Source organism: Vulpes lagopus, chromosome 14, assembly GCF_018345385.1.
Source record: "Vulpes lagopus strain Blue_001 chromosome 14, ASM1834538v1, whole genome shotgun sequence".
In the NCBI taxonomy this organism is placed as follows: Eukaryota; Metazoa; Chordata; class Mammalia; order Carnivora; family Canidae; genus Vulpes; species Vulpes lagopus.
The window spans coordinates 13,957,594-13,979,334 of NC_054837.1; the positions used below are offsets into that span (position 1 = coordinate 13,957,594).

General features: G+C 43.8%; 1 protein-coding gene across 4 annotated transcripts in view; it reads right to left on the reverse strand.

Moving 5' to 3' along the window:
* The window catches only part of NF2 (neurofibromin 2), a 73,885-nt gene extending 53,637 nt beyond the window's left edge, over positions 1–20,248 (reverse strand). For 3 of the 4 annotated variants that reach the window (XM_041728771.1, XM_041728772.1, XM_041728773.1), the window contains exon 1: positions 19,628–20,247. In XM_041728771.1, coding sequence (XP_041584705.1) covers positions 19,628–19,741 — 114 coding nt within the window. In that variant the 5' untranslated portion in view covers positions 19,742–20,247. Of the gene's footprint in view, positions 1–19,627 lie in introns of all 4 variants that reach the window. The other variant, XM_041728774.1, reaches the window with a different exon arrangement.
* Positions 20,249–21,741: the final 1,493 nt, after the last annotated feature.

Consider the following 21,741-nt stretch of genomic DNA (forward strand, 5'->3'; position numbering starts at 1 on the left):
CCTTCTGAATCAGGCATTGGTCTTTTCCTGGTGATCTAAGGTAGGCAACTCCCTCAGTTCCTCAGTGGCCTCTTTTCCTTCTCTGAGGGCTTCATTTGTCTTGCTCTCCACCAGCACTCCCCAACCACCTTTTCCTGGAAGAAACTGGTATCTCAATACTCTTCTCCTGCCCTGAAACCAAACCCATTCTTACAGGAGCCAGATATTGCTTCTTTACAGCTCAATGTGAATTAAAGTCTCTGCTACCTCTCACTCTTTCAATAAGCACTACAGAGCACATCTTATGTGCCCAGCAACACCAGACAGAGAATGCAAAATGGTGGACTCATGGGACCAGTGGAAGACACCAGCAAAGATTTAAGTCAGAAAAGGCTTTAGAGAACAAATGAGAGTTAAATGAAGGATGGAAAGACAGAATTCTAAAAAAGAAAATCATGATATCTACAGTGAAATGCAAGTCATCTCGTAATGCTGAGACAGCCTGAACTCAAGAGGGGGCATGGTGGGAATGTGGCGCCATGTGGGGCCAGGTGGCTTGCCATGGAGTCCAAAAAGACTCTTGCGAAGAGAAACTAGGGGATTGGATCAGCATTCTGGAATGTGCTTCCATCAACGAGGCAGAGAATGGGTTGGAGGAAAGGAGCCTAGAATCAAGAAAGGCAGAAAAGAGGCCAACTCCCACCTTGATGAAGGCAGTGGGAAAGAGACAAGACAGCCTGAGAAGTGGGAAAGAGGCAGTCGCAGAGCTGACTCCTGAATGCTGTTAGGGACTGCAGGAACAAGAATGAAGAGTGACACCTGCATTTCTGGCTTGAGCACCAGGTGGTTCTACTAGAGGAGAAATAGCATACCGAAGGAGAGGCATATTTCAGAGGGAATAGAGGAATAACTAAGTGTTAGGATAAGTTTAGGTGCCAGAGGACAAGCAGAAATGTCCTAAATACATTTGATTTAAAGTCTTATTAGCTCTATTTATAAAAGAAAATGCTTGGGGGCCCCTGGGTGGCCCAGTGGTTGAACATCTGCCTTTGGTTCAGGTCGTAATCCCAGGGTCCTGGGATTGAGTCCCACGTCAGGCTCCCTTCATGGAGACTGCTCCTGCCTGTGTCTCTGCCTCTCTCTGTGTGTCTTTCATGAATAAATAAAATCTTAAAAAGAAAAAAGCTCTAGGGACGCCTGGGTGGCTCAGTGGTTTAGTGCCTGCCTTCGGCCCAGGGCATGATCCCGGAGTCCTGGGATCGAGTCCCACATCAGGCTCCCTCCATGGAGTCTGCTTCTCTCTGCCTATGTCTCTGCCTCTCTCTCTCTCTCTCTCTCTCTCATGAATAAATAAAATCTTAAAAAAAAAAAACCACTTTATTGTTAAGTAATTAAGAAGTTTTTCTTTGGGGTTAAATCTAACCTCTAACATATTATGTACCTACATGAGGTTCTACTTTTCAACATGCCCTTCCCCAAGCGTATGAGGTTTGCTTAGTCCTCCTAATTTGATTTTCTACTTCTTTACAAATGAGAACCACTGGTCACAGTTGTTCCAGGTGGTTCCCGTAACACTCTGAAGGGAGGTCTTGGGCCGTGAATGGGCTTCTTTGGTGTCAGCTGACTTACTAGACTGTGACCATGCCTGTCTTTACGGTTCTATCAGTGATTCACTGCATTATGCTGATACTGTGACATGATATGAATGTCTGAATGTCTCCCAGGATTGTAGGTGCCTCAGAGGAAGAATGGTATCGGTCATCTCTCTGTTGCCCACACTGCCCGGCTGCCTTGGTACATACAAGACACAACAAAGAGTGGCCATCCAACAGAAGATCTGCCTGCTCCAAAAACCCAGGGCTCAAAAACTTAAGCAAAATTAGCCCTCATTAGGGCCACCTGGGTGGCTCAGTCAGACGTCCGACTCTTGATTTCAGCTTAGGTCTTGATCTCAGGGTCGTGAGATCGAGCCCCACATCGGGCTCCATGCTGGGCATGCACTTGTTTAGGATTTTCTCTTTCCCTCCCCTCTTCCCCTCCCAGCTGGCAAACTCTCTCTCAAATAAATAAATAAGCCCCCATGCAACCACTCCTTCAATAAATACTTGGTGAACACATATTGTGTCTAAGAACCACCCAAGGTGCAGGAGATAAATAGAGAACAAAAGAGACGGTCTCTGCTCTTACAGAATAGGACTAGGGCATGAACCAGTCAGAAACAGATAATCAGGGCAGCCCGGGTGGTTCAGCGGTTTAGCTGAACCTTCAGCCCAGGGTGTGACCCTGAAGACCCAGGATGGAGTCCCATGTTGGGCTCCCTGCGTGGGGCCTGCTTCTCCCTCTGCCTGTTTCTCTCATGAATAAATAAATAAAATCTTAAATCTTAAAAAACAAAACAAAACAAAACAAAACAAAAAAAACAGATACTCACCTTCCTCACCCTACACACAAAACCATCAACTCCAGGTGTGGTTTTCAGTGCTATAACACTTTTGAGTGCTACACAGGGACCCTCAGAGGCTGTAGAGACCCCCAAGAAAGGACTGTATCCCAGAGGGGTTGGAAATGGTATCTAAACCAACTCTTATCATGGGAGAGAGGAGCCAAGTGACGACTGGGCTTGGGGAAGAAGGAGCAAGCAGGGTAGTGTGTTCCATGCACAGGGAACTGCGAATGTAAAGGTCTAGAGGCAAAAAAAAGCTTAGATAGAGGTGCCTGACTGGCTCAGTTGGTGGGGCATGAGACTCTTGATCTCGGGGTCATGAGTCTGAGCTCTACGTTGGGTGTAGAGATTACTTAAATAAATAAACTAAAAAAAAAAAAAAAACCTTAGATGGTCCTTGTAGAAAATGAAAGTGCTGTGGTTCAGTTTGATTAGAGAATACTGCTGTGCTTCCAGAAGGACCAAAACTACCACCTAAAACCAGTTCTTGGTTAACAAACTCCGCCTCTCTCACTTTAACCGCAGAAAGTGGTTAGCCACCAAAAAGTTATCTGGACAGCTGTTTTCTCCTTTCTTCCCAAGGATGAAACATAACCATATCTCTTCTAGATATACAGGAGAGAAGTTAAATCATTACCTAAGATGGATGCCTCTGTACATTAGGGCTTAATTCTTTCCAGGAACCAGTCTAAGAGGCAGAGACAGGCAATAGTTACCTAACATCAGTATGAATCTCAGCGCTGTCACTGTGTGACCTTGGGCAAGTTATTGAACTTCCTTGTGCTTCGAAATGGGGATGATAAACAGACCCTGTCTTGGCAGATTGATCTAAGGATAAATTCATTAATATATTTTAAAAGCCTAGATACTTTAGTAAATATAGTGCCCAGTAAATACTCAATAAAGGATGGCTATATATTCTAACTCCGCCTCCTCTCCTTACATTCTCAAGTGGTGCCATGTAAAGCCTCCCGGTCTTGTTTCACTCCATGGATGATGGATGACAGATCAGAAAGGGCACCATCAATTCTCATCAAGCTAACCATGCTATCACTCATTTGACAAACATTTATTGAGCACCCACTACGTCCTGGTCATTGTACTCAGCACAAGAGATAAATGAATTCAGGACAAGACACTGTCCCCATTCATGTCTGACAGGGAAGACGGGTAGGTAAATGGATAATGAAAACAAGACCTGGTAAATGCTAACAGAACAGAGTGCTGCGAGAAGACAGCTCAGGCTAGGAGCTGGGGTAAGGGGCTTCACGGAGGAGACACTGTTTGGGCTGGGTCTTGGGAGCCAGCCAGTAGTTGGTACTCTGGTGAAGGGGCTAAAGAAACGAGGTCATGCCAGCCAGAGGGAACAGCATGTCTGCCGCTTGGGTCCAAGCTATTGCAAACTGAAGGAATGTTTCTTTGCACTTTTCTAGTATCTGACAAGCAGCATAATTACCCTATCTGCAGTACTGAATGTTCAATGCGGTACTGAATGCGCCGCTCCAGCCTGATGCATGTGACACTTCGGACTCTCCAAAGTTGACTGGGAATCATGTGGTCCCAGGTTCTGAACAGTCAGGCATCCCGTAACAATACCTGCCAGATCGCTAAGGAGCCACGGCCAGGGGGATGAGTCTCCTGTTTATTTTTCTATTAAAGTATTTCCTTTTCTGATACCTGTTAACACATAAGTCTTTCGGGCTTTGCACTTACACTATTTAAAAGCCTTCTTATTAGGGTTTGTCATTTTTCCTGAACAGACTGCCAAAATAGAAGAGCTCCTGGTTCTGCCTAAGTGTTCACCGAGGCCCATGTCTCTCCACCTGGCCAAAGTGTTCAAACTGCTCCACACACATCACCACAGCTCCACAGCACCTCATCTCAGCCTACTGAGGAGGAGGGATGCTAATACGCAGATGATCATTTCGCAGACAAGAAAAGAGAGGTAGCGGGAGTGAGAAAGGTGATCTGCAGGGAGGAGAAAAGCAGGAAGGAACACAAATCTGGACTTCACGGTATGTAAGCCCCTGCGCTGCAGGCCTTGTCCTCGAGGTGCCCTTCAAGCGGGAGGGAGTGAAGAGTAGTGAGCCTGGAAGTACAATGCTTCTCGCTTTGTGACTCTGCTCTCCCATTACTTTTACAGGCTGCAGTGCTATTTCATAGATATATACTTGTGCCTGTATCAAAGATAGATGCGTATGAACTTTATAAACAGGACTAAGTGCTGTCAGCTTGTTATTTTTTGTAGGGGCTGGATTTATGAGCTTTACCCAAAGTGAAGTGCTGGTAATTTATCAACCTAGAATGTTTTAAGTAAATAGTGCTAAGCACTCACCCTCCACAGCAGTAACACAGCACTCTTCTGGGTAGGAAGCAACTGACACCAATAAACTACAGCACCAATTGGGGTCTATTAACCAGGGAAACGTTATGAATAACATCCACAACAGTGATCTTACAGTTGGCCAGGTTTAGACTCACAACCCTAAAACTACCATTTATTTTTTACTTTCAAGCCTTCACATAGCATTTCTCCCACTGCTTTCTTTGGGCCATGCATCCATCAACAATCAAATCCCTCCTCCTTCCTGACACAACCAGGGAGGGTCAGTAGGAAACCAGCCACATGATAGGAAAAGGCCATAGCCAGAATGACACGATTAAACGACAACTTTCTTAAAGCAAGAGAATCAAATTTGGCCGCCATATGTGAAATGCCCAAGAATTAAACCACAGAGAAACTTAGATTTTTATTTTTTTTATTTTTATTATTTTTTTTTAAACTTAGATTTTTAAAGAGAAGACTCAAATCAGGAAAAAGCTACCTAAGAAACTACATTCCATTTCACAGAGGTCAGGTGGACTAGATTTTCAGCCACACAGGGGGTGCTATTTGATTAGCTGCACAGAAGATGAAAGAGAACTGACAAACTCAGCATTCACTTATTAGGGTTTAGCTCACAAGCTGCCCTAGCATTTGCCATAAAAATTATTGTCAAAAGATTAGCCCCCTTACAGAGAGAGCAATGAAGGAATTGTGCCTCCCTGGGCTCAGAACATGCACCACGTGTTTACCACTATTTCAGAAATGGAAAACCAAGGATGACTATGATTTCTCCTCTCAGTACCTACTCCTGATTGACTTCTGCAGTCATGACTGGCCTACAAGAACTAGTTTATAAAAGTCTAGAAAATTTAAGATGCTAGCCTAAATACAACTTTTGTCTGTTGTTATAAAAAAAAAAAAAAAACAGATACCAAATACTTCCACTTACAAGATAAACACAATGGAAAAAGCTATAAAAATGATTTTGCTGTGCAATAAGTGAATAATGAGCTCCATTAAAATCTATTCTTGTTAATCAAAGAGGATAAAAAACGTAGAGTAACAGAGGGGTAAAACCAACATGACCCAACTCAGGGTGCGGTATCACCATACCACAGAAGCAGGTTCTTGTGTCTCATAAGCTGAAATTGCAAAACTATTGAGCTGTGTGCTGTCACAATTAAAGGACACTCCAAACCTTATCAGCCATTATTTCCCAACATGAGGGAAAAGGGGATCCTCATAAAAAAGAGATTAATTTATCTGTTCTACCAATCACAATGTAGATTTCTCTACATCCCTCATCTAAATCTAGGCAAAAACCTCCTCTTTGCAAAAAAAAAAAAAAAAAAAAAAAAAAAAAAAAAAACCTACCTCCAATCTCTTGCCTGTCAGTTTCTGCCTTAATCAACCACAGCCAATAAATCTCCTCTCCCAGTCCTCCAATCATCTGTTAGTATGTGAAATCTATTTAAATTAATGGCTTCCGAGGCCCTCCACCAATTACTTCCTCCCTCCAACCAATTACCCTGTTTGTTGCAACCCAGGCTGTGCCCTCCCAAGTCAGCAAACTGATTTCCATTTATCCAGAACCAGAACTTTGTAAGGTCCGTTCTTATACTTCACCACTGTCCTCTTCCCCCATACAAAACCAGGTAAGTGAGTCACTGTGTATTTTACATACACAGGCAAGTGAGGTATTTGTCTTTACCCAAGATTCCTGTCCTTCCTCCAATCTTGCAGATCACAAACTCCTTGAAGGCAAGGATTACTACATAAACACCTCACAGACACACCACACTAAGTCTCCCAGAATACGAGCAGGTGCTGCATAACCTGTGGCCACTCCATAAGTGCTTGTGGTTGGCTGATAATGTTGATGGTAATGATAATGATGACCAGATGAGGCTTCTGAGTAGAACAGTCTTCTAAGTAATGATTGCAATGAAGCTAGAATTTATGACACTCTGTATTAAAATTCTAATTGCATAATTGGGCCTTAAGGTATATATTTTCCCCCTTTGGTGACACATACTAATTTCTTCTCTCTAAAAATTCCCTGGCAAGGAAATCCAAATCTCAGAGAACCAACCAAGAAAAATTTCCACAGAACCAAAGAAACTAGTAAGAAACAAATCACAGCACCTTAGGAAGCCACAAAATAGAGGTTTTAAACTCTAAGTCTTTCAAAACTAAATGGATTATAGTTTTCTGGGTGAGGAAAGAAGTCCTTATTTTTATAGCTTCTGGCGTGTTTCCAGCTCAGTGTAAAGAGGTTATGGGAGCAGCAGTGAACCCAGAGAGGGGATCTGGATCCTAAACTCCCTCCCTCTACCACACACACAAGCCTATATATAACCTTGAGTGAGCCTTGGTAACTCCACTGGGCCTTGATTTCTTCCTCTGTCAATCTCTTATGCCCTGTGCAAGGCCCCAATTTTATGATGCTATGAAAAAAATGAGGCATTTCAAAGTCAGCTGACAGATGACAGAGCAAAAAGAGACAATACAGTTATGGTGCTATAAAAGCAATACACTCCCCCAAAAGCAAAGGAAACAATCTCTATCTTTGGAATTTAGCTCACAACATGAGAGCAATCATAGCCTTGTCAAATAGCTATAAAACACCCAAACCTGCTGTGTTGAGAAAGTCACTTAACCTCTTTGGGTCTCAGCTTCCACAATCATCAAGTGGTCTTTGAGGATTAACACCCTCTGGGTCTATGAGCTTGAGATGGTTTTGTATAAATCTTGTAGCACTTTTTCCACTGTTATAATAATTTTCTTTTTGTCCTTTAACATTCCATTCTATATCTGAAAATCATTTTCAGGCATGTAAATGACACCTAATATTTAATTTATGTGTGCTTTCTACATGCTTTCTCCTTACTCAGGCCCTGCTATTGCTGCTGTGTTCCTTACTCCTAATAATCAGGAGCTGACTGTATTAACGATAAACTCTCTAATGTAACAAAAACGGTTATTATAATGCTGCTGAAAAACAACCTTTTTTAGTACCTGGCATGCTGTTGATATTCAGCAATTATCAATAATCACAAATGTTGAAATACTGAGAATAATAATTCCATAGAGAGCTATAAATAGGAAACAATCATAAATTCAGTGCAGGTAGACACAGAGCTAAATTTTAAATGTCTAAATATGAGGTAAAACTAGCAGACCAAAGTACAACCCATGACTAAGTATCATCCAATTGATTAACTCTTCCTGCCTTGGACATCACAAAAATTAGTTTGTATTTAGGGATGCCTGGGTGGCTCAGTAGTTGAGCATCTGCCTTTGGCTGATGTCATAATCCCAGGGTCTGGGATTCAGTCCTGCACAGGGCTCCCTGCATGGAGCCTGCTTCTCCCTCTGCCTATATCTCTGCCTCTCTCTGTGTGTCCCTCATGAATGAATAAATAAAATCTTTAAAAAAAAAAATTAGTTTGTTTAAAAGCACATTCTTTCAAAAAAAGTTCCTAGCAAAACAGAACTAGAGCATAATCCATTCATGGGAACTAGCTCATGAAGAACCCCAACTCTAGCCTGGAAAGAAATCTTAAACATTTGGGTTCTGTTTCTAGCTTGACCTTTTAAACTCAGTTTCAGGGATCCCTGGGTGGCGCAGTGGTTTGGCGCTTGCCTTTGGCCCAGGGCGCGATCCTGGAGACCCGGGATCGAATCCCACATCAGGCTCCCGGTGCATGGAGCCTGCTTCTCCCTCTGCCTATGTCTCTGCCTCTCTCTCTCTCTCTCTGTGACTATCATAAATAAATAAAAATTAAAAAAATAAAAATAAAAAAAAAATAAACTCAGTTTCATAGTCATCAGCAGTGATGACACTGGCTTAACAACACTGGAAGGAGTAAGTATGAGTGCACAGGGTTGGTAAAAGTGTCTGCAGATGGATGAGAACTACTGTGGGTTGTGGTTTTCTTTAACATATTTATGAGACTACGGGTAGCCCGAGTGGCTCAGCGGTTTAGTGCCGCCTTCTGCCCAGGTGTGATCCTGGAGACCCGGGATCGAGTCGGGCTCCCTGCATGGAGCCTGCTTCTCCCTCTGCCTGTGTCTCTGCCTCTCTGTGTATCTCTCGTGAATAAATAAATAAAACCTTTAAAAAAAAAACAACATATTTATGAGACTACTTAATCTCCAGTCAATCCCCAGTCAATACACTAGATAAAGACACTGTTGCTGAATTTAAAACTCTAGATCAGTTCAGATAAGTTTAGTAACAACTCTGGGCTTCAGTTTTAAGTTTTTCTGAAAGTCAAATTATTAAAACAACTAAAACTAGGAGATTAAAACTGGCAAGGTGGATGGGGAAATCGTAAGTAACATAACTCACTAACAGAGAACTTTTGTGAATTTTCCAAAGCTCAGTTCAAATTTGGCAAAGAAGCCAAAAGTCCAATGGTAGTGAGAGCTGGAAGAGGAAAAGGACAAGTGACTTTAGAAATGATGCTCTGACTCCACCTAGTGGTGGCTGGCATGATTTCTAAAATGGGATAAGCACCTTGAGTCTTCCTTCACACTTGTGACTGAAGATTTGATTCAAGATCTTTTTTCCCCCCCTGAGGTCAGCACTAGTTTGATAATAAATTTTTACATGCTAAAAATGTACTAAAACATGTGGATTTAGAATCTAAATTAGACAAAGCACAGACAGGAAGATGGAACACATCATCCTGTAACAAACCAGAGAAGCCTTATCACCAGCTGGCTAAAAAGATTAGCAGCTCTGAGAAAACTCAATTCTGGGTTTTTTAGACCTCAAATGCCTTTAACTTCTAAAATTAAAAATAAACAAGTACCAAAAATGTTCTTGGACCAGAATGCAAAACTAGCATGAATAATTGGAGAAGTCATTAAAAACAAAAAAAAAATGAGAAAAATGACACACAGGGGACAAAAGCATAGTGAATAACAATGGCAAAAATCAGAAGAGAATCCTCCTATCACAGTGGACATCTAGATAAATAGAGATCAAATACAAAGAAGATCCTTAAACAGAAATTTGGTGTACGATACAGCTCATTATATTCAGACTAATTATAGAGTCCAGAGACCCTACAATTACAAAGGCATGGATAACCCAAAGAAGATTCAAAGAAAATGAAGATGATTAAAGGAGAAAATTTATAGTGCCTCTAGCATGAAACCTTTCTGCTTTACTCCCACACTCCCAACTCATGATAACACGAGAAGCTAAATACTTACTTACCAAGTGCTTACTATGGTCAGGCCCTGGGCTAAGTGCTCATAAAGGTCCACTTCCTTCACACCTTAAAACAATCCTATATGAAAAATACTATTATTCTCCTCATCTTATAGATGTGGCAACTGAAGCTTACAGAAGTAAGTCCAAGATCACTCAGGCAGCAGGTGGCAGTGGTAGGACTCCCATACCAACTTACCCCTTTTATTGGAATGCCAGCTCTTGTTTCCTAAGCAATATCCTTCCTGTCCTCCAGCAGATTTTTCTCACACCTACATGCTCAAATCCTGAGATGGTTTCCTACCTCAGAAGGAAATATGAAAGGGAGAGCTGTGCAATGAGTTTCTTCTGCCCAGATCACCTAAAATAGGATGTTAAAGCAGAGGGCCTTTGAAATCAAGTTATTTCCTCTCATTTTTCAGACTAAGAACTGAGGCCTGGAGTGGGGAAAGAAAAGATATGCCCAAGGTCACACAGGAATTTTGCCTAGAAGCCAGGGGTTGTTCACACATCAGTGAGGGCTCTCAATGGCTTTATACAAGTAACACCCTGACTACACACCAGACCAGACACAGGAAAGCGTGCTAGCCTCCTGAGCCCAAAGATGGCCAGGCCTGACCCAAAAACTGCCCCCTGCTTGGCTGGCCTTGCAGCCTGAGGACTAGCTCTAGACCTTGGTACCTCCTGAATCTTGGGTCTAGTAGGCCCCCTGATTCTTCTCGTGCCCAGGCCGTAGGATTCAGTCTCATTTTGTCCCAGGTCCCAGCTAGTTCAGGTTTCAGCGTGACACCTGGCCCAGAGTAGCTGTCTTCTAATTGGGCTCCTTGTTTCCAAACTTTTCCACCCCTACCCCAAACATTTCAAACCATTCTGCATGGAGGCCACTTTAAATCACTCTCCTAATAAAACCTTCAAAGCTCCCCACTGCATTTGATGAATACAAACTCCTTAATTGACCTTTAGGGGCCTCTAGTATCTGTCCTGAACCTACAAATTCAAACACATCTCTCTCCTCTCCCTCCTCAAACCACAGGATTCCCACCAGCTGCCTTTGCTCAGACCACATCCACTGATCCACTGACAGGAACACTCGTGTCCTTCATCTGTGGACACAAACCTGCCTTCAAATCCTGGAGGCATGTGTTCCCCATTCACCACACTGCATGGTCTTTCCTCTTTCTCTCTAACAGGAACACACCCTCATTTGATATAGATCAATGCTAGATAGATACATAGACTTCTTCGCATTATCTTTTCATGTGTATCCTATTTCTCTAACCAGATTATAAGCACCCTGGAAATCTGGGACCTTCCCTCTTAAGTATCTTTCTGTAAATTCCAATGCTTTAAATATTGGCTATTCTAAAACTGAACTGCAAGGGGGAGAAGGGATAGAAAAGGAAGTAGATTTCGAAGAAGTTAGATAATTAATTTTCCAAAGTACATGAAAAGGCCTTGGAATAGAGAGGATAACCAACTGCTGTTTATGTGGTTATATCAAATATTAAGAGAATACCAGACTGAATATAGGGAAGAATATTCGGACCACAAAGCATGTTAAATATGTAACTAGAAAAAAACGATTGCAAAGTAAGCTTCATTTGAAGCCAAAGGCAAGGAATTCCAAGTAGAATCATGTCAAGTGAAAAGGATTCACTTTCAGAAGTGAATTCGGAACAGACGTTATCAGTCACATCATACACCAGCCAAAATTCAGGCCCACTGGCAGGTTCACAAAATGGTTTTGAAATGGTATCTTACACCAAATGCCATCAACAAATGGTTGAGTTAGGAAGTTCTTTGTAAGATCTCTTATTTCTACTTTACTTTGCCAGTTTACCAAATACCAAAGTTTTCTCCAGATTTGTTTCTCTCCTTCTTCTACTTGGAGCTTCTTATGTGGGTAGCATAGCTTAACAGAAAGAGAGCCAACCTAGAAGACAGATGACCTGGGTTTGAATCTCAGCCCCATCACTTGGTAGCTATGTAGTACTATTGGGCACAAAGAGGGGGGGAACACCTGAGCAGAGCCTAGACAGAAAATGAGAACATCTGTATCAGCAGACAAGTGAGAAGGGCATTCTATGCAAAGGCACAACAATATGAAAAGAACTTGGTACTTTCCAGAAAAACCAGGACAACAGACCCAGAGCAAAAAGGGTGAGGAAGTACAGGAGAGCCTAGGAAAGGGAGCCAAATAAGGAGAGGCCCTAGATTTACTTTCTCTTATGGAATAACCTGTATATGGAACTTACCCATATCAGGTGCTAGTCTGAGTACTTTACCAATAATGACTCCATTTTAATCCCTGCAACAACCCCATGCAGGAAGAATTATTATGCTCCCCATTTTACAGACGAGGAAACAGGCATCTGAGAGACTAAGGAACTTGTCTAAGGTTAGAGCAGAGCCTGGGATCAGGCTCGTAAGACGATGCTATCCTGAGATGCTCATAACCTCTAGGCTGTGCTGTTTCAGAGCCCAGACAGTAAACCAGAACTTGAGCTAAGACATCCCCAACTGACTTGAACACCTTGTTTTGAGGTTCAAATAAGCAACTGCTAGCCTCCTTGGTCACTATTGAGACTCTCCCACTGTCTGTTCCTGTCCTCTTCTTTCTCTTCAGAATAGACAGTGGCTCTGTGGGGGACTTTAAGCAGACTATGTACCCTGCTGAAGCTTCTGAAAATGAAGCCAATGACAGGGCTTCCATCCTAAGTAGGTCTTGATCACTGCTAGGTACTCAGTAAATACCTGTTGAGTGAATAAGTGAATGAGTCTGTATTGTAAGTATCAAATGAGGTAGTACTTTTGGAGTATTTAGCACAGTACCTGGCACACAGTAACTGCTACTCTTTAGCCCTTCCTCCTACAAAAGAGCAGACATGGGGTCCAGCAGATGGCAGCACTAGCCAGTATATGCCCTGCTTCCTTCAATCTTCACTGGCACAAGGGCATCCATCATTCACCTGATTGCCCGTGTCCCAGATCTGCAGTACCAGGCCATCCATGGGCACAATTTACACCCCATGGGAGAACCCAAAGATAAGAGAGAAACTATCTTTCTTCTGAAATTACTGAAATCACAGCCCTCCGGGAGTTTGCATCCTAAAAGGGAAGCATTTGTCTAAATCTTGGGGTATCTAGAATGTAACATCTTCCTGAAAATGCCAGGGTCGTTCTTTCTGTTTTCCCTTTGCAAAAGTTCCTACTTTATGTCCACTTCCTTGTTGGAATGATCTGTAATGTTGGTGTTTAATCCAATCATAATCCCACTTGGGTATGTGAAAACATTTGGGATGTCAACCAAGAAGAGAAGGAGGCTTTGTTTCCAATAAGATGGTATTAGAATCTCTCACAACTCAATTTTGAGAAATTTTTCATATTTGGCTCTTCTTATTGATAGATTGAGTTATTGAGTAAAATTCCAGCCTAGATAAGAAATAACATAACCATTTAGCCTCCTGGTAAATTACGTTCAGCACCCACTTTCTCAAAATGACAAATATCAAATCTTTCAAGTGGAAAAATCCTGTGAAACAGCAAGCCAACTGTGCAATGCAGCAAGTAGTGCAAGAGAGAGATTTATTCCCTATCTCTACAGCAAAAATCTCTGAACTTATTAGCATAAGGTAACATGATTCATACGTTAACTACCACTGGTTCTGAAACCACCTAACTCTGACCCAAAAAAAGTCAAGAATTCCCCAAGTACCATCTCTTTTTTTCTTCAAAATGCATCTGCTATCTCTTGTATTGGCATCTTGCTTAGTTAATATACAACATAAAAATAAGGCAAGAGAGAAAGGCTAATAGTTTCTCAGAGCTCTATCATCATAAATCAGACTATTGTTACTTTTTTAAAAGAATACAGGTATTCACACTGGAAAGTCAATGAGATGCAACAGCTTGACAAATCACAACAGGGCAGTGACCATGGTGACCTGAGCCTCCTACTTTAGGCCAACTATAGTCCCTTCTAGTTCTTCTGCCTGACACTATGTATTCCATGATTCCTTATAAAACCTTGCAGGGCCAAATAAATAAGTTTAAAAAAAAAAAAAAAAAAACCTTACAGGGTCACTATTATTAGTTCCATGTTACTGATGCGTGAAAACTGAGGTTCAAAGAGCTTAGGTATCTTATCCAAGCTTGAAGTAGTCTAGCTGGAATTCAAGCCCAGGTCTATTTTATTTCAATGCCTAGGCACTTTGTAGTAATGCTTTCCTACTCAAAGTGTGGTCCCTGGACCAGCAGCATTGGCATCATTTGAGAATTGAGAATGTGTTAGAAATGCAGAATTCTCAGTCCTACCATAGAAGTACAAAATCAGGATTCTCATTTTATCAAGATCGTAGGTCATTTACTGGTATATTTGACAGACTCTATACCATTCTGCCTCTCTGAATATCACTACTTCTATCTTCTATATAGATTAGTGGTTCTCAATATGGTGGCAGGAAGAGGAGGAGAAAGAAGGGTGCTTTCCCCCTGGAGACATTTGACAACATCTAAAGACATTTGGTTGTCTCAACTGGGAGGGTGTGAAGGTGCTACTGGCATCTAGTGATGCTTCTAAACATCTTACAATGCACAGGACAGCCCCCACCGTAACAAAGAATTATCCAGCCAAAATGTCAATAGTACCAAGGTTGAGAAACCCTGCTATAGCCGATAATATTGTACATCCTCTTTGTGTCAGGGGTCTGTTTAAAGAAAAGAGATTTTCATGGTAAAATTATGGCTGAAGAGATCTCATACAAAATCCCTTTCCCTACCAGTTAGCCTCTAACAATGTCTCATGGCCTTTACCAAACAGAAACTTAGATGGGGGGCACCTGGCTGACCTAGTTAGTAAAGCATGTGACTCTTGATCTCAGAGTTGTGAGTTCAAGCCCCACACTGGAAACAGAGATTACGTTTAAATATATAGAGAGAGGCACCTGGGTGGCTCAGCTGGTTAACAGTCTGCCTTTGGCTCAGGTCATGACCCTGGGGTCCTAGGATAGAGTCCCACATCAGGCTCCCTGCTTAGCAGGGAGCCCTGCTTCTCCCTCTTCCTTTGCCACTACCCCTGCTTATGTTCTCTCTCTCTCTCAAATAAATAAAATCCGGAAGGAAGGAAGGAAGGAAGGAAGGAAGGAAGGAAGGAAGGAAGGAAGGAAGGAAGGAAGGAAGGAAGGAAGGAAGGGAGGGAGGGAGGAAGGAGAAAAGGAAAAGGAAAGGAAGAAAGAAAGGAAGGGAGAGAGAGAAAGGAAGAAGCTTAGATCAGGGGTCAGCAAACTATGACCCACAACACAAACCTTTTTTTTTTTTTTAAGATTTTATTTATTTATTCATGAGAGACACAGAGAGAGAGAGAGAGGCAGAGACACAGGCAGAGGAAGTAGCAGCCTCCCTGCAGGGAGCCCGATGTGGGACTCGATCCCAGGACTCCAGGATCACACCCTGAGCTGAAGGCAGACACTTAAACCGCTGAGCCACCCAGGCATCCCCCACAATATAAACCTAATTTGCCACCTATTGTGCATTCTAAGAGCTAAGAGTAATTTTTACATTTTTAAATGTAAATTTTTAAATAATATTTCATCATTTGTGAAAATTACATGAAATTCAGATTTTTTTTTAAGATTTTATTTATTTATTCATGAGAGAGACAGAGACAGAGAGAGGTAGAGACATAGAGAGAAGCAGGCTCCAAGCAGGGAGCCCGATGTGGGACTCAATCCCAGGACTCTGGGACACACCCTGAGCCACAGGCAAACGCTCAACCACTGAGCAACCCAGGCATCCCAGTCCTCTTTTTTTTTAATGTCAATTTGAATCACTGTCTGAGGCCGCTTGCTTTCAGCCCCAAGAATTTCCTTTAATGGGCTGCCTGGGTGGCTAAGAGGTTAAGCATCTGCTTTCGGCTCAGGGCATGATCCTGGAGTCCCGGATCAAGTCCCACATCAGGATTCCTGCATGGAGCCTGCTTCTGCCTCTGCCTGTGTCTCTGCCTCTCTCTGTGTGTCTCTCGTGAATAAATAAAATCTTTAAAAAAAAAATTTCCTTTAGTATTTCTTGTAAGGCAGGTCTTTGAGCAACATCTCCAGTTTGCATTTACCTGGGAAAGTCTTTATTTCACCCTCATAATCGAAATAGCCATTTTGAAATGTTCAGCTCTGCTGGATGTTGGATTCTTAGTTGACAAATTTTTTCTTTGAGCATTTTGAATATGTTATCCCACAGCCTCTGACCTCTATGATTTCTGCAGAGAAGACAGCTGTTAATCTTATTGGAATTTCCTTGTATGGGACACCTGGATGGCTCAGCAGTTAAGTGTCTGCCTTTGGCCCAGGGCGTGGTCCTGGAGTCCAGGGATCGAGTCCCACATCGGGCTTCCTGCATGGAGTCGGCTTCCCCCTCTGCCTCTCTCTCTGTGTGTCTTTTGTGAATAAACAAATAAAAATCTAAAAAAAAAAAAGGAATTTCCTTGTATGTGGTAAGTCCTTTTCTCTTGCTGTTTTTTCAAGATTTTCTCCTTGTCTTTGACTTTCAGCATTGTTTTACTCATGGATCTCTTTGTATTTATCCTCCTCGGAGTTTACTGAGCTTCCTAAATGTCCAAGCTATTGTTTTTCAACAAATTCAAAGAAGTTTCACCCATTATTTTTTAAAAATATTTTTTCTCTTTCCTCTCCTGGTATTCCCATCACACATGTGCACTTAATGATTTAGTACATTTTTTTTTTGGAGGCTCTGTACATTTTTCATTCTTTTTCTATTCTTCAGGTTGCATAGTCTCTATTATCCTATCTTTTTAAAAAATATTTACTTATTCATGAGAGACACACACACAGAGGCAGAGACAAGCAGAGGGAAGAACAGGCTCCATGCAGGGAGCCCGATGCAGGACTCGATCCCGGGTATCCAGGGTCACGCCCTGGGCGGAAGGCGGCGCTATACCGCTATACCGCTGAGCCACCTGGGCTGCCCTCTATTATTCTATCTTAAGCAGGCTAATTCTTTGTTCTGCCATTTTGAATATACTTTGAGTCCCTCTAGTGAATTTTTATTTCAGTAATGGTATTTTTCAACTCCAGGATTTTCATTTGGTTCTTTTTTAAAATTCTTATCTCTTTACTGATCTTTTCTACCTGATGCAAAAATGTTCATTATACTTTCCTTCTTTAATTATGTTTTCCTTTAGGTCTGTGAGCATGTTTGTAATGCCTATTTGAAATCTTTTCTGCAAAATCTGACATCTGGTCACTCTCACAGGCAATTCTATTGCTAGTGTTTTTCCATTGAATGGTTCATAGTTCCCTGTTTCTTTGCAGGCCTCATAATTTTTGCTGGAAACTGGACATTTTAGGTAATACGTTATCTAAATAATATAGATACTGTACTGGTTCTCCCAATCCCAGCCCCAGGGCTTGTTATTGGTTTGTTCATTTAGTGATGAGCTGGAATGTTTTAGTGAAATCTATTTCCTTCACACAGTGTTAAGGCCTATGATGTTTTCTTCAGAGAGGCACAAATTCAGTTATGGCCACAGTCATCCTTGGGTGTCAGTGGTTTTAATAGGGCTCTTTCTCATCCCCCTAATCACACCCAGCTGTTAAACTCCACTAATTGTGTTTTACTCTTCTATTATTTTCATCCATGCCCTGGAGCATAACTTGCTCTACAAAGTAATCCAATCAAGGGTGGCTCTTTGGGGGGTAAAGTTTTTCAATCCCATGAAGGGCTCTTCCCAGCTGTTTTAGTTCTCTGATTTTCTCCTGCAAACTAGCTGGCCTACCTTCTAGGCTGGATCTTCATTAAATCTATAACCTCCGGGATCCCTGGGTGGCACAGCGGTTTAGCGCCTGCCTTTGGCCCAGGGCGCGATCCTGGAGACCCAGGATCGAATCCCCACATCAGGCTCCATGCTGTCTCTGCCTCTCTCTCTCTCTCTCTCTGTGATGACTATCATAAATGAAAAAAAAACACCCATAACCTCCTCCCAATTGCCCTTCATCAAATCCTCCACTGTTTTAAGAGTTCCTTTAGGGATACACTTCTCCACATTTTGTTGCAAATGAAGTAACTGCCTTTGGGAAGAGAGCAGGAGCTACAGGTTTTAAAGCCGCCTTCTCCCTCCAGGTAAAATCTCTGAGTCTTTGGTGGAAGAGGAAGGATTGGGGGAACACACACAAGCCTGAAGTTTTCTCAGTTTGCCTCCTCTGGCATGGAACCACCATTGCACAAGCTGGGCCTGGGCCAGGAGTAACCGGGGCCCCAGTAGTCTCAGCATGCCATGCACAAGGCACAGCTCCCATTCTGTGAATAGGAGCTGGATAGAAGAAGTAAGCCCCATCTTTCAACTATACATATCTAGTACTTAGTCTCAGCAACAAGTAAGCTTATGCAGAATAAGAAACACTGAAATCCTGTTCCTCCTGGGAAAAAAGTGGTCTGACAGGGAGCTAGGGAAGAGGGAGCCCTGTGTTCTGGGTTACAGCAGTCTGGAGTGGAATCTCTACTCTGCTGAATTGGAAGTGGGGAGGGAGGTAGTAGCCTTGGTTCAAATACCATAGACTCTCGCCTTAGCAAATTTTCATAGATTTTCTCAAATAGCCCTTTATTCATTTGATGATGTCCCTTAGGTCCCTTAGGACCATTTCCAGAAGGTTTAAATAGTTGAGTTTTTTGAAGTAATTTTTCCTAGTCTTCCAAGGGAGGTCAATGAAGCTACTCACACTGTCATACTAGAAGTGAATCATCAGGCTGTTTTTGTGCTATAATAGTAGAGCTGAAGGACTAAGTAGTTGTAACAGAGATCCTATGGCCTGCAAAGCTGAAAATATTTACTACGTGGCCCTTTACAGAAAAAGTGTCAACCCCTGACTTAGGTCACTTCTGTCAGTGCTGCTGGTTTCACAGACTATACTTTGGACTAGCAAGGACTTAAATTACATGAGAAGCAGTACTATTTTGGCTAAAAGCTGGACTTAAAATCCCACTTTGCCACAAACTAGATACATAGTTTGGGGTGCCTACCTCATTGGGTCGTTGTGAGAATTAAACATATTAATGTCTGACGCTTACAACACACTCAACAAATGATAACTGTTATCATCATGGTGTAAACTGCATGAAAAGTATTAGACATCAACTCTTATCTGAAACAGTTCACTTCCAGAAAATGGAAGCTTTGGAAAAAAAGGAAGTAAGTATAGATTTTCCAAAACACAAGAGTAACTTTTAATACCTGGGGCACATAAAAATATCTAATGAAGTAAAACAAACAAACATAGAGCCGGAACTTAAGCCTGACACTGAAAACCAGAATTTCGCCTTCCACGGACGCTTCCAGTAACAATGAATGAAAACCCTGAATGAAGTGCTTCCAAACCCAAAAGCCCTAAAAAAAAAAAAAAAAAAAAAAGGCAGCAATTATCTTTAACGTGAGGATTTGGGCCTAGATGGCTCCTTCTGGTTCTGGCTGGCTCCGTCTATGCTCAGAGATGATACGAGCTGGATCCCTCAAGCTTCCACCTTGACTGTCACCGCGGCAGGGGCGCCCCAGCTGGTGCCCGACCCACAGCGGGGCCGGGCGAGCGGGGATCCCGCCGGATTCCGCCCGGCTCCCGCTTGCCACAGCCCGTCGGGGTTGCCAGTCGGTTACCTCGCAATTGAACTCCATCTCGGCGTCCATGGTGACGATCCGCACGGTGAACGTCTTGGGCTGCTTCCTCTTGAGCGAGCTGAAGCTCATACGGGAAGCGATGGCCCCGGCCATGGCGCGGGGCTCAGGCCCGGGACCCTCGCGCCCCGAGGCCTGCGCTCTGGACCTGTTAGCCCCCCTGGAGGAGCCGCACAGGCCTCAGGGCCACCATGGTAGCCGACTGGCCCGCCTGGGAGCTGGCTGGTCCGCGCGGGCCCCCAGCGGCCAGCATGGGCCGTGAGGACCCTGCCCCGGGAGCGTAAAGAGGAGTTGGGGGGCGGACCCTTACGGCCACGGGGACGGAACACGAGCCAAGACCAAGCGGATGGGCTCTGCCCGGCGCTCAGGGTCTCGGGCCGGGGACGCTGGGGACGCCCCGGGACGGGGCCCCTAGACGGCAGCGGCCCAGCCCCCGCGCGCCTCGAAGCGGCCGACGGAGGTCTCGGGGCCGCGCTGCGGCCGGGCGCGCACGTGCGCGCGTGGCTGTCACCGTCCTCGCTCCGCGCGCCCGCGGGAAGCGTCCCCTCCCCACAGACCCCGGCCTGCTCCCCGCCCCGCCCTCAGGTCCCCAGATCATTACACACAGCGCAACCGAACACGGCGGCTGCCGCTCGGACACCGCGATTGGCTGAGAACCCTAGGGAGGCGGGAGTTTTCCTGCCAGTCCACCCTACTTCAGAGGGACTCCACCAATCGGAAGTTCCGCTGTGATTGGAGGCGCGGGCCTGGGCTCGGCGTTGAGTGGCCTGAGTGGCAGTCACTCCGAACGCTTTTGTTCACAGGGAGTACGCCCACTCTAGCAAGATTGGTTGAGGCAGCGGAGCCCGGCGCGCCTTCCACGGGCAACCACCTAGAGGCTGGTACGCGGCTGCGGGTGGGTCAGCGGGGGCCTGCCCTTCGGACTGAGTACGCGTGGAGTGTGGCACCCCAGAGGGCGCGTGTCGGACACCCGGCGGAAAACCCTCCTCGGCCCTTAATGGCATATACTGACCTCTGTGTTTCTCTAAACTTTTCAAGTCACGTGGAAGCTGCTTAGGTTGCTGGCACTCCCCCAGATCGTTCTGCTTCTCCCTCGCAGAAAGTGTGTTATTACCAAGGAAGGGTGATGATTGTACCTACCCCGTGGGGTTGTTGAGGAATTTAAGGACGTTAATACATAGAAAGCTTTAGAACGGTGGCTGCTGGCATATACTAGGTGGAATCCTATGAAATTGCTGTTTTTCGTGAGAGACTCCTAACTCTGGGAAATGAACAAGGGGTAGTGGAAGGGGAGGTAGGAGGGGGGTTGGGGTGACTGGGTGACGGGCCCTGAGGAGGGCACTTGGCGGGATGAGCACTGGGTGTTATGCTAAATATTGGCAAATTGAACTCCAATAAAAAAAAATTTTTTTTTAATTGCTGTTTTTATACATACAGAACGGTCCAAAAAAATGAAAGCGTTTCTCATTTTGTATTCTGATTTCCACTTTCAAACCATAGCTGTGTTTTATTTATTTTTTAAATGTCATCAAGTTATAGTGGGTGTGTTGTGAGGTGGGGGTGTATATAGCTTTCTGTATTAAAAATATAAATCCTACTTTTAAGTAACTCTTAATAAGGGACACCTGGGTGGCTCAGTGGTTGAGCGTCTGCCTTTGGTTCAGGCTGTGGTCCTGGGGTCCTGGAATTGAGTCCTCCATCAGGATCCCCTCAGGGAGCCTGCTTCTCCCTCTGCATAGGTCTGCCCCCTCTGTGTGTGTGTGTGTGTGTGTGTGTGTGTGTGTGTGGTGAATACATAAAATCTTTTTTAAAAAATAACTTAATGGTTGAGAAGAGACAGTTTCCTCTGTTTTGACTGAACAGTAAGCAATCCATAAATGTTAACCACCATTAGCATCACCTCCTCTACAGATGGGAAAAGTGAGAGGCTCAGCCCACAGAGCCACCTGCTAACTATTATTTAGATAGTGAGAAGCTAAGATGGGACTCAAAACCCAGATTTATCCCACCCAGAGCCTGCTGGCCATACCATTGTGCTGCCCTCCCCGAATTGTGGCTGCCAAGTTGCTCCCTGTTGCGGCCCCAAGAACCATGAA